The sequence below is a fragment of the Macaca thibetana genome, chromosome 1 (genome assembly GCF_024542745.1).
Source record: "Macaca thibetana thibetana isolate TM-01 chromosome 1, ASM2454274v1, whole genome shotgun sequence".
Taxonomy (NCBI): domain Eukaryota; kingdom Metazoa; phylum Chordata; class Mammalia; order Primates; family Cercopithecidae; genus Macaca; species Macaca thibetana.
In genome coordinates this window covers 64,393,259-64,410,710 of record NC_065578.1, presented here as the reverse complement: position 1 = coordinate 64,410,710, position 17,452 = coordinate 64,393,259, and the positions used below count along the sequence as shown (strand labels likewise).

Below are 17,452 nucleotides of genomic sequence, written 5' to 3'. Positions count from 1 at the left end.
TGAGCCCATTGGGAGGTTACACTTGCGGACAAACTGCAACATGGCTTAGGTAGATAAGACTAAAAACCTAATTTAGGAGTACGCGCCTGTAAAAATAGCTGAGTCTTGGCCAATCCCAGTGACCATACTCCAACCACTCATACACTGCTGAGTGTTCTGTGTTCAAATAAGGCAAACACCGAGCTGTAACCAATCCAGCCATTCTGTATCTCACTTCCGATTTCTGTAGTCATTTCTCTTTTTTTGTCTGTAAATCTTCTTCCACCATGTGGCTGTGCTGGAGTCTCTATGAATCTGCTGTGATTCTGAGGGCTGCCCGATTCGTGACTCATTCATTGCTCAATTAAACTTGGCTGAAGTTTTTGTTTTATCAGAAGGTAAAAGTTGACAATGATGAGAAGAAACTGGAACCTTCATTCATTGCTGGTGAGAAGGTAAAATGATGCAGCTGCTTTGGATAACAGTTTGGCACTTCCACAAACTATTAAACATAGAGTTACCAGATGAACCTGTATTCTATTCTTAGGTATATACCCAAGAGAAATGAACATTTACATCCACACAAAAACTTACATACAAACGTCCCATAGCAGGAAACAACCCAAGTGTCCATTAATGAATGAATGGATAAACAAAATGTGGTATACCCATTCAATAAATTATTTGACAATAAAAGTGAATAAAGTACTGATACATACTACAATATAGATACACCTTGAAAACATGCTAAGCAGCCAGACACAAAAAGTCACATATATTAACATACAACTATCCAGAATAGGCAAATCCATACAAACAAACAGAACTAGAGTAGTAATTGCCTGGGGCTGGGGCAAGAGGGAAATGGGGAGTGACTGCTAATGGGTACACAGTTTCTTTCTGGGGAAATAAAAATGTTATGAAATTAGATACTGGTGATGGTTTTACAACTCTGTAAAATACAGAAAAACCTCTGATTTGTACACTTTTTTTTTTTTTAGTATAGTCAGGGTTTCACCATGTTGGCCAGGATGGTCTCAATCTCCTGATCTCATGATCCGCCCACCTCGGCTGGGATTATAGGAGTGAGCCACCACACCCGGCCCTGATTTGTACACTTTTAAAGAATAAATTTTACTGTATGCAAATGTTACATTCAGTATAGCTGTTACCTATAAAAAATAAATAAAAGTAACAACCTAAAAACCTTCCATGGATTCTCACCCAGTTACAATGAAGCCCAAACTCCTGGCCATGCCTCAAGGCCCTACATACAGTCTCCACTTCTACCATCTCCTCCCCACTTAAAATGCTCGAGACACCAGCCTCCTCCCCGCTCCTCTCCACTTACTGAGTTCACTCCTATATTAGGCTCTTTCCACATACTGTTTCCGCAGCCTCAAATCTTTTTGTTTAAAACAGTTCTCACTCTATCGCCCAGGCTAGAGTGCGGTGGTGTGACCATAGCTCACTGCAGCCTCCACCTCCTGGGCACAAGTGATCCACCTCAGCCTCCCAGTAGCTGGGACTACAGGCCTGCACCACCACGTCCAGCTAACTTTATTTTTATTTTCCATAGAGATGGGGTCTCACTGTTACCCAGGCTGGTCTCAAACTCCTAGCCCCAAGTGATCCTTCTGCCTCAGCCTCTCAAAGTGCTGGGATTACAGGCGTGAACCACTGTGCCCCACCTGCTACCAAATCTTCACATGCCTGACTCCTACCCTTATTCAGAGCTCAGCTTAAATACTACCTCCTCAAAGAGGTCTCTAACTTCACAATCACAAGTAGTCTTCCCACTCTTTATTTTCTTTATCTTATTTTCTTTAGAGTACTTCCAGAAGATATCAGGTACAAGACATAAGGTATATGAGGTGTCTTATTTTTTCTGTCTCCTCTCCTCTCATTACAGCCTATTAAAACATTAGTTGAACTGAACCGTCATGAAAAAAATTTTCTATTCAAATGGCAACAGACAATAACTGAAATTATGAAATAGAACATCTTATAAAAGATAATGAATAACAAATTAAAGGTACCAATGGGTATAAGAATTTTAGAGAAGAAAATGACCTGTAGCTACAACAGGTGTGGAAAGGCTTCATGGAAGCAATGAGAGGAGAGATTAAAGAAGTGTGAAAGGCATTACAGGCAAAAGGTACATGTGAACAAAGCACTCCTTGCTGCCTTGTCTATGACGCCCATGCTCTACCTGCATGCATGCGCGCGCACCGCCATGCCTTCTGGGAACATAATGTAGAACTTAGAGCTCAAACCCTAGACTGTCAGTACCTCAAGGACAGAGAACAAGTTTTACTTTTTTGCCAGCCTCCCCATACCTAACGCTGGGACATGTGACAAATGGGACAAATGAATAATAAAATAACACCAAGTTCAGGCATTATTCCTGAACTCTTACCATTATGATGAAAAGCAATTTCTACCTCCTCACAACACAAATGGCTTCTATTTTTGACCTCCTTTGGTCCTTTTTATTATGGCAGGAAGTCAGTGCTTCCTTTTTCAGGTTTTTTTTTTTTAATGTTTTAGGGACAGAACAACAATAACAAAAAGTACATCCTTCTACCCTACCCTTAAAGGGCCTTCTGAGCCTCGGCATACTTGTTCCCTGCTATCCATGGTGCTATGGTCTGAACGTGCCCCCCAGATTCACATGCTAAAACTTAATAACCGATGTGATAGTATTAAGAGGTGAGGCCTTTAAGTGGTCATGAGGGCTCCTCCCCTGTAGTGTAGTGGCTCACGCCTGTGATTCCAGCATTCTGAGAAGCTGGTGCAGGCAGATCACTTGAGGCCAGAAATTCAAGACCAGCCTGGGCAATATAGGGAGATCTCATCTCTACCAAAAATTTAAAAATTAGCCAGGTACGGTGGCACGCGCCTGTAGTCCCTGCAACTCTGGAGGCTAAGACAAGAGTACTGCTTGAGCCCAGGAGTTCCAGGCTGCAGTGAGCCAATATTGCACCACTCCACTCTAGCCTGGGCAACAGAGCAAGACCTCATCTCCAAAAAAAACCACACAAAAACAATAAATTAAGCCTTGTGTCTTATAAAGAGGCTTCATCACCTTGGGAGTCTGAGGCAGGAGAACTGCTTGAGTATAGGAGCTCAAAAGCAGCCTGGCCAACAAAGTGAGAACCTGTCTCTAGTTGAAAATTTTAAAAATTAGAAAAATCAAAAACAAAATCAAAGAAGCTTAATGTGGCCTTTGGCCCTTTTCCCCTTCCATCCTTTCTGCCATGTGAGAATACAAAGTTCAAGGTGCAACCTCGGAAGCAGTCAACAGGCCTTACTAGACACCAAGCCTGCCAGCACCTTCATCTTGGAAATCCCAGCCTCCAGAACTGTGAGAAATACATTTCTGTTGTTTATAAATTACTCGATCTCAGGTATTTTGTTATAGCCGCACAAACAGACAAAGACATACTGTCTCTACATGGTATTTATAAGACAAGTATTTCACTAGTTTCTAGAGTACTCAGATGTCAGCACAACATAATGGGAAGAAGTTGAATCCTAACTATGGAGCCCCAGGTTGAATGCTAGTTTCTCTTTAACTAGCTGTTCGACCTAGGACAAGTTACTCAACCTTTCTGAGCCACATACCTGTTTGTAAGTAAATGATATAACAACTTCTCTGGAGGTTTGTGTGTGGAAAGCTGTTTGACTTAGGGTAAGTCACTCAACTCTTTTTTTTTTTTTTTTTTTTGAGACAGTCTCGCTCTGTTGCCCAGGCTGGAGTGCAATGGCATGATCTTGGCTCACTGCAACCTCCGCCTCCTGGGTTCAAGCAATTCTTGTGCCTCAGCCTCTCGAGTAGCTGGGACTACAGGTGCACACCACCATGCCCAGCTAATTTTTGTATTTTTAGTAGAGATGGGGTTTCACCCTATTGGCTAGGCTGGTCTCAAATTCCTGACCTCGTGATCCGCCCGTCTCGGCCTCCCAAAGTGCTGGGATTACAGGTGTGAGCCACCACGCTCGGTCAACTTTTTTTTTCTTTTTGAGACAGGGTTTCGCTCCGTTGCCCAGATTGGGGTGCAGTGGCTCAAACACAGTTCACTGTAGCCTCACTATAGACTCACTGTAGCTTTCTGGGCTCAGGCAATCCTCCCACCTCAGTCTCCCAAGTAGGTGGGACTACAGGCATGTGCCACCACACACACTGGCTAACTCTGGTTATTTTTTGTAGAGACAGGCTTTTGCCGTGTTGCCCAGGCTGGTCTCGAACTCCTGGGCTCAAGTGATCCATCCGCCTCGGCCTCCCAAAGTGCTGGGATTACAGGCATGAGCCACTGCACCTGACCAAGTTAGTTACTCAACCTTTCTGAGGCCATTTACTTATTTGTAAAGCAAATGATATAACAACAACTGCTCTGGAGAACTGTGTGGGAATTAGAGATAATATGTATTCATTAGTCAGTCCAGGGCCTGGCAGTTGCTTCGCCCACTGCAAATGTTGGTTATGACCAAGTCACAAGAATTATAAAATGCCAGGGTCACAGGTTACTGCTGCCCAGACAAAAGGTGCTGAAGATCAGAAAATAGTTGATTTCTAGCTTCTTGGAAGCTAGATGATAAACAAGAATGACTCTGCATTATTTCAATATTATCCGTCTGGCTAAGTAAGGGATGCTTGCTGCTGGATCTGTTGTTTAACTAGTACAAAAACTCTCAGAACTTAGAGACTGTTAAAATATAACATCAACCATTTAAATTCAACTACATGAAGCTGTACAAACAAGACCTTTTGTACTATGTCTCAAAGGTCAACCTGAGAGCTTAAACATCAAATGGAGGGAGTAAAATACACAGAGTAATCCAAAAGCCTCTATTATCTACTCAAGCTTTTTGAAAAAAAATTGGTTTGGGCCGGGTACGGTGGCTCACACCTGTAATCCCAGCACTTTGGGAGGCCGAGGCAGGCAGATCACCTGAGGTCAGGAGTTCAAGACCAGCCTGGCGAACATGGTGAAACCCCGTCTTTACTAAAAATGCAAAAAAAAAAAAAACTTAGCAGGTCATGGTGGCAGGACCCTGTAGTCCCAACTACTCAGAAGGCTGAGGCACAATAATCACTCGAACCCAGGAGGCAGAGATTGCAGTGAGCCAAGATCACACCACTGTACTTCAGCCTGGGCAACAGAGTGAAGCTCCGTCTCAAAAAAAAAGAAAAAATCTAGTTTGCTAAAGAAAAATACACGGTTGAGATGTCTGATCCATTGTCCATTGTGAAAGTACATCATCCAAAAAATTTACAAAATTTCCAAGTCCTTAAACCTCACAATATGTACCAATACAGATTGTTAAACAGCCAACTAGCATAATCTAATACGATTTAACAATTTACTTGGTAGATTTTGAAGGGAACAGGTAATTCAACATGCCCTTCAGAATGGGTGAATTTACAGTTAACAGTTTGAAGCCCAATTTACTAGTTTCAGGATTGTTTGCCATCCTTCAGTTCCAGAAGTTAAAAGCCGAAATTTAAATGCATATACTATAACGCCACTATGTTTATGTATATCTTAAAGGCAAACACAAGTAATGAGGGCTGGAAAGGTGATATGGGGCAGGCATGATAACCCTTTCCTTTGACAACATCATTAGAGATGGATGCGGACTAACATGATAATAGAAAAAGTAAGGCCAAGCCATAAAAGCAAGGACGTCTTGTGGACCATAAACTCCTCCAGAAGAGGAGTTTCAGGTACGCTATGACAATGACCACGCCATCTTTTTGTAGCTGTACTCATTTGTCAAAACTCAACTCGGGAATCGCCTCCCCTAAAAAGCCTTCCCAAATCTCATCTCCTCCTAAATGCTGGGTTAGCTGCCTCTTCTGTAAGCATGCACATCTTGCAGCCTCAATTAATTTTTTTTTTCTCCGAGACAGGGTCTTGTTCTGTTGCACAGGCTGGAGTGCACTGGCATGATCACAGATCACTTCAACCTCAGCCTCTTGGGCTCAAGTGATCCTCCTGCCTCAACGTCCTGAGTAGCTGAGACTACGGATGCGCACAACCACACCCAGCTAATTTTCTTACACTATTTTTTAGTAAAGATGAGGTCTCGCTATGTTATCCAAGCTGGTCTTGGACACTTGCTTGGTCTTTAGTAATCCTGCAGCCTCAGCCTCCCAAAGCACTGGGATTACAGACATGAACCACCACACCCGGCCCTACTGGGTTATTTTCTTCTTGTTTGCCTGCCTGTCTGACTGCCTGTCTCCACCAAAAAACAGCAGCTCCTTCAGGGAACAGACCTTGTTTCACCTCTTTGCATCCCACAAGCCAAGATTGCCTGGCACTCAAACATTTGTTGAAAGACACATTTACCAGGACATTCAGTGCAGCACACTCTGTATATCGAATGACTATAAATAACCTAAATTCCAATCAACAGCGGACTGATGAAATTGTGGTTCCAGGACTCCTGTGAGTCCATGAGACCTTTTCAGGGGTCCATGAGTTCCCCTTTAATTACATGTGTATAAAACCGGATATTCTTCAAATACTTTAACCAAAACAGCATAGCACCAAAGACCGAATGAAGAACTAGATATGAGAATAAAGTTTTATTCTATTAGGCCAGAAAGATTTGCAAATGTAGGCCAGGCGCAGTGGCTCAAGCCTGTAATCCCAGCACTTTGGGAGGCCGAGACGGGCGGATCACGAGGTCAGGAGATCGAGACCATCCTGGTAACACAGTGAAACCACGTCCGGGCGAGGTGGCGGGTGCCTGTAGTTCCAGCTACTCAGGAGGCTGAGGCAGGAGAATAGCGTAAACCCAGGAGGCAGAGCTTGCAGTGAGCTGAGATCTGGCCACTGCACTCCAGCCTGGGCGACAGAGCGAGACTCCATCTCAAAAAAAAAATAAAAAAATTGCAAATGTGCAAAAACAACAGCACTTTTCTCATTAGATTTCATTTTGGAAAATAGTTAATTTTCACAGAAATCTGTTAACATACAGTGGATTTATTATTGTTTTTGATGAATTAATATTTTTAAATTTTCTCAATTTTCTTTTTTTTTTTTTTTTTTTTTTTTTTTTTTTTTTTTTGAGACACAGTCTCGCCCTGTGGTCCAGGCTGGAATGCAGTGGTGCTATCTTGACTCACTGCAACCTCTGCCTCTTGGGTTCAGGTAATTCTCCCTCCTCAGCCTCCAGAGCAGCTGAGATTACAGGTGCGTGCCACCACACCCGGCTAATTTTTGTATTTTTAGTAGAGATGGGGTTTCACCATGTTGGTCAGGCTGGTCTCAAACTCCTGACTTCGTGATCCACCCGCCTCAGCCTCCCAAAGTGCTGGGATTACAGGCATGAGCCCCCACAGCCAGCAAATTTTCTCAATTTTAATTTCAAATACATTTAACATCTATATGTATAACCCACATAAACAAAGCTTCTTTGGTTCTCAATATTTAAATGTGTGATTTCAAACTATGATATATCTGTACAATAAAAGAGAATGCAGATATCTTTTTAAAAGAATAAACTGATACATGCTGATGGAAACCAATATCTAATCTTAAGTGTAATAGAAAGAATGAATGTGTACATTAAAAAAAAAGAGGCACTACTATAATATGCTATAGATATGACACATGAATGCTATAGATATATAACAAAATCTTTGGATAAACATCCAAAAAAAGTTAAAAGCAGATGCCCCTGTGGAGAGAAACCGGGGAACCAAGAGTCAGGGACGGGTGTGAAACTTTCCATTCTATTCCGAGCATACTATTTGAAAATTTTTACCATCTGCATGTACCTGTATTACATTTTCAAAATTAAAAATGGAATAACAAATTATATATGAATATTGGAATTGTACATAAGTAACTCACATTAAAAAACAGTATTTAACAGAATTGGAAAATATTAGATGATACATTGTTAAAGCAAGCAATTTTCAAAACAGTAATACTATAATACAATGCAATAATAATGTAACTCAAAATGTATGTGTATGTGTGTATTCCTGAAAAAGTCTAGAAGGATATACTGTATATAAAAGTATTAGCACCATGGATGGTGGCTCAACCGCCTGTAATGCCAGCACTTTGGGAAGCCGAGGTGGGCAGATGACTTGAGGTCAGGAGTTCGAGACCAGCCTGGCCAATATGGTGAAACTCTGTCTCTACTAAAAATACAAAAAATTAAGCCAGGCGTGGTGGCACGTGCCCGTAATCCCAGCTACTTGGGAGGCTGAGGCAAGAGAATCACTTGAACCCAGGAGGTGGAGGTTGCACTGAGCCAAGAGCCAAGATCGTGCCACTGTACTCTAGCCTGGGCAACAGAGCGAGACTCCATCTAAAAAAAAAAAAAAGTATTAGCAATAACTTTTCCTTCCAGTTGGTAAATTACAAGTGATTGTTTTCATCTTTCTAAACTTTTGCTAACTTATACATACTATTTCTATAATCAGAAAATCAGTTTATATATGTATGAAGTATATCTATACCTAAATAAAATATTTTTCATTTTATTTTTTTATCTACTTTTTGAGACAGAGCTTGCTCTGCTGCCTAGGCTGGAGTACAGTGGTGCAATTTCAGCTCACTGCAACCTCTGCCTCCTGGATACAAGCGATTCTCCTGCCTCAGCCTCCCAAGTAGCTGGGACTATAGGCGCGCGCCACCAAGCCCAGCTAATTTTTGTATTTTAGTAGAGACAGAGTTTCGCCATGTTGGCCAGGCTGGTCTCGAACTCCTGGCCTAACTGAAACACTTACTAAGCCAAAAAGTACACAAATAAAGTAGCACCTATAAACTACCAAGAACTTGAGTGAATATTTGTAAGCTACGTTTAAAACTCTCCCTATGTCGGCCAGGTGTGGTGGCTCAGCCTGTAATCCTAGCACTGTGGGAGGCCAAGGCAGGCGGATCACCTAGGTCAGGAGTTTGAGACCAGCCTGGCCAACATGGTGAAACCCCGTCTCTACTAAAAATACAAAAATTAGCCAGGCATGGTGGTGGGCGCCTGTAATCCCAGCTATTTGGGAGGCTGAGTCAGGAGAATTGCTTGAACCCGAGAGGCAGAGGCTGTAGTGAGACAAAAATCGCGCCATTGCACTCCAGCCTGGGCAACAAGAGCAAGACTACATCTTTAAAAAAAAAAAAAAATTATCACTATGATTTAAGTTCTATTTTGGCCAGTAGTTTTATTCCCAGAAACCTATCCCAAAGAAAGTGTATTTGTCCAGTGATTTGTACACAATGACATTTGTAAGAGCATTATTTGTTTAAATGTTGATGTACAAAGAACCATCATGGTTTTTTATTGGGTAGATGACTTGGATAATCCTTTGAAGGAAGACTATTTAGTCCAACTTAATAAAGCTGATATCCTTCGCGTACTGACAGAAACACTGGCAGCACGTATTAAGGCCATATTTCTGGATCAGACCGTGCCGGTTTGAACAGACGTGACAAGAGTGAGAACCCTGGCTAAATTTTCAGGGGTAGCTCCAGTACAGCTGCTGGTGACCCATCTTGCTCTCAGGAGTGCAACGAGGTAAAAGGAAGGCGCTAGCCCACGCATGTGCTGTTCCAAAAAGATTGGTTAGCCACATTCTAGTTCATTCAACCCTATAGCACATTCACCCAGGCAGGCGCTCAGGGCAAAATCCTAGGATTCACTGTAGACTTCTTTCTCTCCATCACCTCTCACAACCAATTCATTATTCCAGTCAGCTCTGCCTTCGTGCATATCTCAAACCCCTTTATTTCTCTCTTCCTTTGCCACCAACAAGTTCCAAACACAGGCCACTCTCCTCATCCATACTGGTCTCCCTTTTCCTCACCTCTCCACACAGCAGGCAAAAGATCAACTTTTAGAAAGTAAATCTTTTCACGTCATTGTCCTATGTAAAACCCTTCCTTGTCTTTCCAGTGCCCTTGGAATAAAATCCAATCTTTACCAGGATCCTCCAGGCTCTACCTGATCTGGCACCTGCTCGTCTCTCTGACCTGAGCTGACCTACTTCCACATCCCTTCTGCCTGCTACGCTCCAAACATACTGCCACTTCTTTCCGTTCCTCAAACACGCTATGCTAATTCCCACCTTAGGGCCTTTGCACTTGCTGTTCCTTCTTCCTGAAACACTCTGTTCCTAATCATCACAAGCTCATTCTCTATAGTATGAATAAGGACATTCACCTCCTGGAGACGCCTTCCCTAAACACACAACCTAAGACAGGCGCCTTTAATTTATTAGCTTCAATTACCCTTAAGGAATTAAGGGTAATTTTTTACTTACTGCTTCCATTTCTTCTACCGTTTTAAAACAATTTTCTAAATTTTGTACAAGGCATGACTTTGATCAGAAGAAAACTACTTCTAACAAATGATCCTGGCCAAGCATGGTGGCTCACAACCTGGAATCTCAGCACTTTGGGAGGCCGAGGCGGGCAGACTGCTTGAACTAAGGGGTTCAAGACCAGCCTGGGCAACAAGTAGAAACCCTATCTCTACAAAAAAAAATACAAAATTATCTGGGCATGGTGGCGCATGCCTGTAGCCCCAGCTACTTAAGGGGCTGAGGTAAGACAATCGCTTGAGCCCGGGAAGTCAAGGCCGCAGTGAGCCCTGTTCATGCCACTGCACTCTAGCCTAGGTCACAGAGTGAAACTATGCCTCAAAACAAAAGAAAAAAAATCCCACTGGAAGGATGTGCAAAGATTCACCGTGCATGTGGCTAAGGCAGACTTACTGTCACAGAATGCCTTACTCAAGTCACAAATAGTGTTCTTCAAATACGTGTGAAAATCCTCAAACAAAGAAACCAAAAAAGCAATAATAATGTGTATATGAAGTGGTCTCAAAACCAGTCAGATCCTTGCTTGACCTGTGCTACTTCCTGAGTCTCACCAAGCTATGAGGGGAAATGGAATAGAATATACTCTAGAAACCCTGTAATAAGCCAAGACTCTGTATGATCTATAAAAAGGATAACTATTGAAACCTGTTTTAGATACATTGTTAGACTCTGGCTCTCAAGTCTCTCTAATAAAATGTTTCTATCTTCCAGTTCTCAGAAGTTTTCCCTCTTACATAAGACACACATTTATACTTAATGAGCACCAAAAAAACCCTGAGCCCTCTGAACTAGGCCATCTTTTTCAAAAAGAGGCTCTCAGCCCATAGACTAACTTGAAATGCTAGTCCCATCAGCAAAACTCCAGCAAGAGCTGCAGTTAATATTGAGAGCAGAGGCCGGATGCGGTGGCTCACGCCTGTAATCCCAGCACTTTGGGAGGCTGACGCAGGCAGATCACAAGGTCAGGAGTTCAAGCCCAGCCTGGCCAATATGGTGAAACCCCATCTCCACTAAAAATACAAAAATAGCCATGCGTGGTGGTGCGTGCCTGTAGTTCCCAGCTACTCAGGAGGCTGAGGCAGAAGAATTGCTTGAACCTGGGAGGCGGAGGTTGCAGTGAGCCGAGATTGTGCCACTGCACTCCAGCCTGGGTGACAGAGCGAGACTCCGTCTCAAAAAATATATATAGAGAGAGAGCGCGTGCGCAGAAACAGGTTTGTTCCTTAACATCTTTTATCTCAATGAAGTCCAAGATGCTTCCAAACAGAGATGTGCCAGTTTTCCTGCACTTGAGATAGTGGATCCAGTATAACGTGGTTTTTAAAAATATCACTATTTCTCCAACCTTTAAAACAAGATTTGCATATCCTTTAGATATGACCCAATAAAAGAATCTATCATTAAATATCAGAATTTGATCAGAATTTATAATGGGACTCACTCAATAAAGTGCCAGTCCGTGTGTGTGTGTGTGTGTACTCATACATACATGTGCATACACATACACAGAGAAAAGCTAATATTCCTTATGACAGAGTGTAAGACCCAACTCCTGACAATCTAAGAGAACTTTCCCTTCTATTTACTCTTGCAGTGTGCTAAAGAAAATCTGAGCCAAAGATATGGGGGTGACTCTTCAAATGAGGTATCTGATAAGCCTCAGCCTATACCACTTTAGGCAGTGCAGGAAGGGCCAATGGGTGACAGCTATCATGAAGCTAATCTCAGATCCATATTAAGTACAAACTTTTACCATAAATCAGAGCTAATTAAACAAAATGGACTCCATGCTATAGGTGGCTTGACTTCTGGATTAAGATGTACTGTCTAGAATTTGTGACCCAGGCCTTTCACACAAACTTGGTAAGCTCCTTTTATGCATTAGGTACTTTGCCTGATCCCTGTCCTCCAAGTTTCAGAGTGGGAAGTGTGCAATGGTAGAGACAGAAAGAACAAAAGGCCCAAGAATGGGCCAGGTGCAGTGGCTCATACCTGTAGTCCCAACATTTTGGGAGACTGAGCCAAGAGTTTGAGACCAGCCAGGGCACCAAAGCAAAACCCCGTATCTCTAAATAATAATAAAAAAATAAAAGAGGCACAAAATTATCTTAAACAATGCTATTGTCCCCAGCACCTAGAACACTGACACGCAAGAGTCACTCAGCAGATATCTCACTGGGTGAGAGACAGGCATTTTTACACTGCATGATATGTGACTGCAACATTAGAATCAATAAGGTATGTGCAGAGAAGGCCAGGTGCGGTGGCTCACATCTGTAATCCCAGCACTTTGGGAGGCCAAGACGGGTGGATCATCTAAGGTCCCGAGTTCGTGACCAGCCTGGCCTCAAACCTTCGTAGAGATGGTGAAACCCTATCTCTACGAAAAATACAAAAATTAGCTGGGCGTGGCGGCAGACGCCTGTAATCCCAGCTACTTGGGAGGCTGAAGCAAAAGAATCACTTCAATCCGGGAGGTGGAGGTTGCAGTGAGCCGAGATAGCGCCACTGCACTCCGGCCTGGGTGAGAGAACGAGATTCGTCTCAAAAAAAAAAAAAAAAAAAAAAAAAAAATGTGCAGAGGAAAGAGATTAATTCTGCCAGAGGAGGTGAGGGAAGACTTCCAAGAAGCAATGACATCAGAATGGCCCTTTCCTGAAAGAGCAGCTTTTTACCAGGCTGCAGGAGGAGGAAAGCCATGTAGACAAGAGTGTGCCCAAATCCAGGCTGGAGCTACTTTCCAATTCAAATTCCTACACGGTTTTATTTCCTGGGTTTTTATTTCCTGGGTTTTTATTTCCTGGGTTTTGTTGGGCTTCATCGTCTCCTCCAAACCTTCCATTATAAAGGGTACATACAGAAGGGTGGTTGTGCTTCCCACCAGGAAATTAGCTAAAAGCAAACAGCAGGTAACAGACAGAAAAATACCGTGGAATGGAATGTTTTATTTACCAGGCAGTAAGCCTATAAGATTCTCAGACCTTCTGAGAGAGAAAAATAATCCGATAACCCGAAAGTCCACTAGAAACAAGCCATTTTCAAAACAAATTGCTGTCCTTTATTTTTCTTCTTTCTTTGATAAAAGTTTTTTTCTTAATTGGCTCATGCAAAAAACTGCTTGATTCCCAACAGAAAAAAGAAAATCTAAACATTTCATGGTCACTTCTCACTCCAGGGATGAACACTGGGGAGGAAATGAAGGCATTTGAAAGAGAATGGAAACTAAAATTTAGAACAGAGGAAAGTTGAAGAGAGAGAGAGAGAGAGAGAGAGAACAAGGGAAAAGAGCAAATGGAAAATTTTCAAAGCCCCTAAGAAAGTGCAGAAATAAGCCACTTCCCATCACACTCTTTAAAAATGGAAAGCGCTTTGAGTCCAGCCCCAGGATGGACAGTGTGAAGCCCTTCATTCCAGAAGGAAACAAGTCACCAAGTAAGGTACAGAGAACTATAGAATGGGCTCATAGAAGGAAACAAGTCACCTAGTCAGATGCAGAGAATTATGGAATGGGCTCATCTCTCCTCGTTGTCTTCCTTCACTGACTCCATGCTATCATGAAGAAGCCCAACCTAAACACAAAACCCTTAGGATGAGAGCCAGCTTTCCCTCTCAGGCCGCTCTCCCCTCAACCGCGTTCCAAATGCAGCATTCCAAGAATAAAATGCATTTGAATGTATCAAAATCAAAATAGGCGCACTTGAGGTAACAATACCCACAAAAGAAAACTCAAGTGCAATCTGGTACACATAATTCTTCCTTTTGAGACATGGGGGTGGGGGAAGAGTTTTCCTGCAAAAGCCCGCTTTTTCAACCTGCTTAAGAGGTCGGGAATAAAACTCGGCAGATACTTAATTCCTTGCTTTTAAGCTTTCATTTTGTTTTCCGGTACTGTCCTCCACCTTCCTTTTCAAACCACTCTGTGCTTCTGAAATGTAGATCCCCGGATAATTAGTCCATGATGGGCAATAACCACCCTGGACACCCTTGAGAACTGCAGCGACAGTAAAGGACCCCCGCTGGGAAGAACAACTTTTCATAAAGGAGTTGCTAATTACCAGTATCTCCATCCCAAAAGGGTTAAGAGCCTCGCAGCAGCACAACCGCTACCTCTCGCCCTTTAACGCCAATTCTTTTGGAACTGGTGTGAACGTGGAGTGGGAGGAGAGGGGGAAAGGGACGCACTCAACACCGTCAGACTAAGAAATCAGGCGATCTATATCCCCAAGTTCACCACGCCGGCCAAAGGAGGCATCTCAAGCCAAGGGAGGCAGCTCAAGAAGCCATTTCCAGGAAAGCTGCATTCAAAATGTAATTTATCAGAACGAGTCTCCTCCGAGTCTCCTGACGTCCAGGCCCGGCGGCTTCGGGAGGAGGGGGAGTTGCTGGGAAGAGTTTACCTTAGAAGGCGACAGCGAACAGACAGGCCTTTCAAAGCCACCCAGGGCTCTGCCCCGAGCCCCGAGGCTGCGTGGAGGGGCTGGAGAGGCGCAAGGTTGCTAGCCCGCCGGCGCCACAGGTTCCCCGGCGCGCAGCCCCGCCCGACTGCCACAGGTGGGCGGCGCTCCGCCTCTGGGCTGCCGCGGGAGGGGGCGCGCGGCTCTCTAGGGACTCGCGGGAGGGGGCCAGGGCTAAGGGGTAGGGGGGCGGCTCTGCTTTAAGGAGGGCAGCGTGAGAGGGAAGCTCCGGGTTTTCCCTGCCTAGTTTTCGTTCCCTCGCCCGGGTGGTTCGGGCTTTTCCTCGCGGCAGGAGGAGCGGTGGAGACAAGAGCCGCGGGCACCTCCCACCGGCCGCCCCTGGAGTCTCGGCCTCCTCCCGGGCGCGGTTAAGCCGCGCGGCCGCCAGCTGCATGCGCCCCGGCACGTACGAGCCTGCACGACCACACGCGGGCGGGGGAAGGGCGCCGCGATCCGGGAGCCCCAGTCCCTCCAGGGCCTCACCCCAGCCCAACGCGGCTCGCCCCCAGCCCTCGTCCCCGCAGCCCCTCACCGGTGTTGGCCTTGATGTTCTCCCGCAAGAAGTGGCCGCTGGAGAGATGCTGGAGGCCAAAGTTCTGGGCGATCCTCTGGCACACGGTGCCCTTTCCCGAGCCGGGCGGCCCGAGGATGACCGCGCGCAGGAGTTTGGAAGCCATTGCCTTCGCGAGGAGGGGGGCGGCCAAACGCGCAGCCCCGACCGCGGCCCCGGAGGGAGCCCCGGGAACTTTCTTTCTCGGCCCCCTACCTCTGGCACCCTCAGCTCGCACTGGGACTCGCCGACCGCCCCTACAGGGGGAAGGAGAGACTTTTTAAGACAACCCCTCCCCTCAGCCCAGCGCCGGGACCAACTCGCAGGCGGAGTGAGCGCCACGCTACACCTCCCCGCCCTCCTCCACCTCCTCGCCCTCCTCCACCTCCTCGCCCCCACGCAGAGCTGCTGGAGCGCGCCGTGCCCCGCCCTGCCGACTCGGCCTCCAGGGGTCAGAGGTCGGCGCGACCAGTCCCACTTTCATCCTTTCCTGCAGCTCGCTCCCCACGCCGCGTCCGAGAAGGGGGCCGGGCGGCCGGGCATCCCCAAGCCAGTCTCCGCCAAGCCGGGGAAGCTGGCACAAGGGGGTGACTCAAAGCCAGCCCCCGCCGCCCCACGCACCGAGCGGCCTAGGGGCTGAGCCCCTGCCGGGTCCTCGCACGTGGGAAACGTGTGGTCGGCGTCTCGCCCCCTCCTCGGCGGCTGTCACATCCCCCGGCGTCTCAGCTGCCGCCGCTGCCCACCGCCCGCGAGCGCTCGGAGGGGCCCACCTCCGCCCGGGGTTGGCGGATGCGCTCCCCGGCCGTGGGGCGCGCGACGAGCCCGAGCCCCGCGCCTCGCCACCAAAAGCAATCAAATAAACACACACCTTGGCTGGAGGCAGCACTCCGAAAGGCTTCCAGCCCGGTTCCTGCAGGGCGGCGCCGTCTCCGCCCGCCCAGTCGCGGAGCCCGGGCCGGCCGCACGGGACTCGCGCCTTACGTAAGCCCGGGAGACCGGCTCCGCGCGAGCCGCTAGCCACCGCCCCCTCCCCTCCCCTCCCCTCCCCTCCCCTCCCCTCCACTCCACTCCCACCCTGCCTGCCTGGCCCACGTGCTCCCCTCGACCCAGCGAGGGCTGCGGGGGCGAAGCGAAGTGCAGACCACGCGCGGTAGAGAAACCCCTTTTCCTCTTTCGCGGTCGCCTGGGTACCGCGGTCTACTGCAAGGGAAGGGAAAAATACAACTTGATGAGCGCCTACTGTGCGCCAAGTTTGCGGCTAGGTGATTTCATTGTGTTTACAGCCGAGGAATGGAATGTGACCATCCATTCATTGATTCATTCCGCAAATGTTTGTTGAGTGCCTACTGTGTGCCAGAAACTATTCTAGGCGCTTGGGATCTAGCCGTGAACAACAGGAATCCTGCGGTCAAGAAATTGCGTCCTAGCGGGAGGCTGAAACCCAAGACTGACCGACTCCAAAGTCTAGGCGCCTTGGGGAACAGGGAAGAAGGGGATGTCACTCACCTGTGCTCAGGACCTTCTTGGTAAATGATTCCAGGACTTCCATGCGCATTATGTTGGTGCTGCACCTATAACTCACCAAGTCCAAATGGAGTCTGTCTTCCCCCACCCACCTTCCCCTGCATATCCCAATTCCCGTTCTGTTAGATCTGTGCCCACCTTACACACAACCTTTAATTTCCCACCCCAACTAGTGGGATAACTGCCCATAAGACTCCAGTTTCTGTGCCATTCCATTTTCCGTGCAGTTGCCAGGAATGTTGCTAAAGTGAAAATCAATTTTTATTATTTCCTGGCCTCAGATACTGTCTTCCCTTCAGGATAAAGTGAAAAATCTTCAGCAGGGGCGCAGAGATACCTTCCGTACACCTTTGCCTTCTGCAGGCCCCCTCCTCTGCCTGCCTTCCACAGGCCACCTGCCTTTCGGGAAATCCATTGCAGAGTTCCCAGCGCCAATACCCAGGGCTCAGAGAAGGTGAGGGACACAAGTAGTAGGATGGTGTGGAGAAGAACCACCTCTCAGTTTCTGACTGCTCTTTGGGGTTGGTGGAGGGCAGGGCCTGGCATAGTTTCCTGACACCCAGCGCCTCTCCCCACTGCTTACTCCACGCACAAAATTGG

General features: G+C 46.3%; 1 protein-coding gene and 1 pseudogene across 6 annotated transcripts in view; both read right to left on the bottom strand.

The window, feature by feature from the left end:
- AK4 (adenylate kinase 4) overlaps positions 1 to 16,307 on the bottom strand; it is an 82,175-nt gene extending 65,868 nt beyond the window's left edge. For 2 of the 6 annotated variants that reach the window (XM_050759248.1, XM_050759275.1), the window contains exons 1-2: positions 16,197 to 16,307; positions 15,311 to 15,585 (exon numbers count right to left, since the gene is read on the bottom strand). In XM_050759248.1, coding sequence (XP_050615205.1) covers positions 15,311 to 15,455 — 145 coding nt within the window. In that variant the 5' untranslated portion in view covers positions 15,456 to 15,585; positions 16,197 to 16,307. Of the gene's footprint in view, positions 1 to 14,721; positions 14,836 to 15,310; positions 15,586 to 16,196 lie in introns of those variants that run through there. The other 4 variants (XM_050759352.1, XM_050759526.1, XM_050759518.1 and 1 more) reach the window with 4 other exon arrangements.
- Positions 160 to 14,712, bottom strand: LOC126936811 (40S ribosomal protein S29-like; annotated as a pseudogene).
- Positions 16,308 to 17,452: the final 1,145 nt, after the last annotated feature.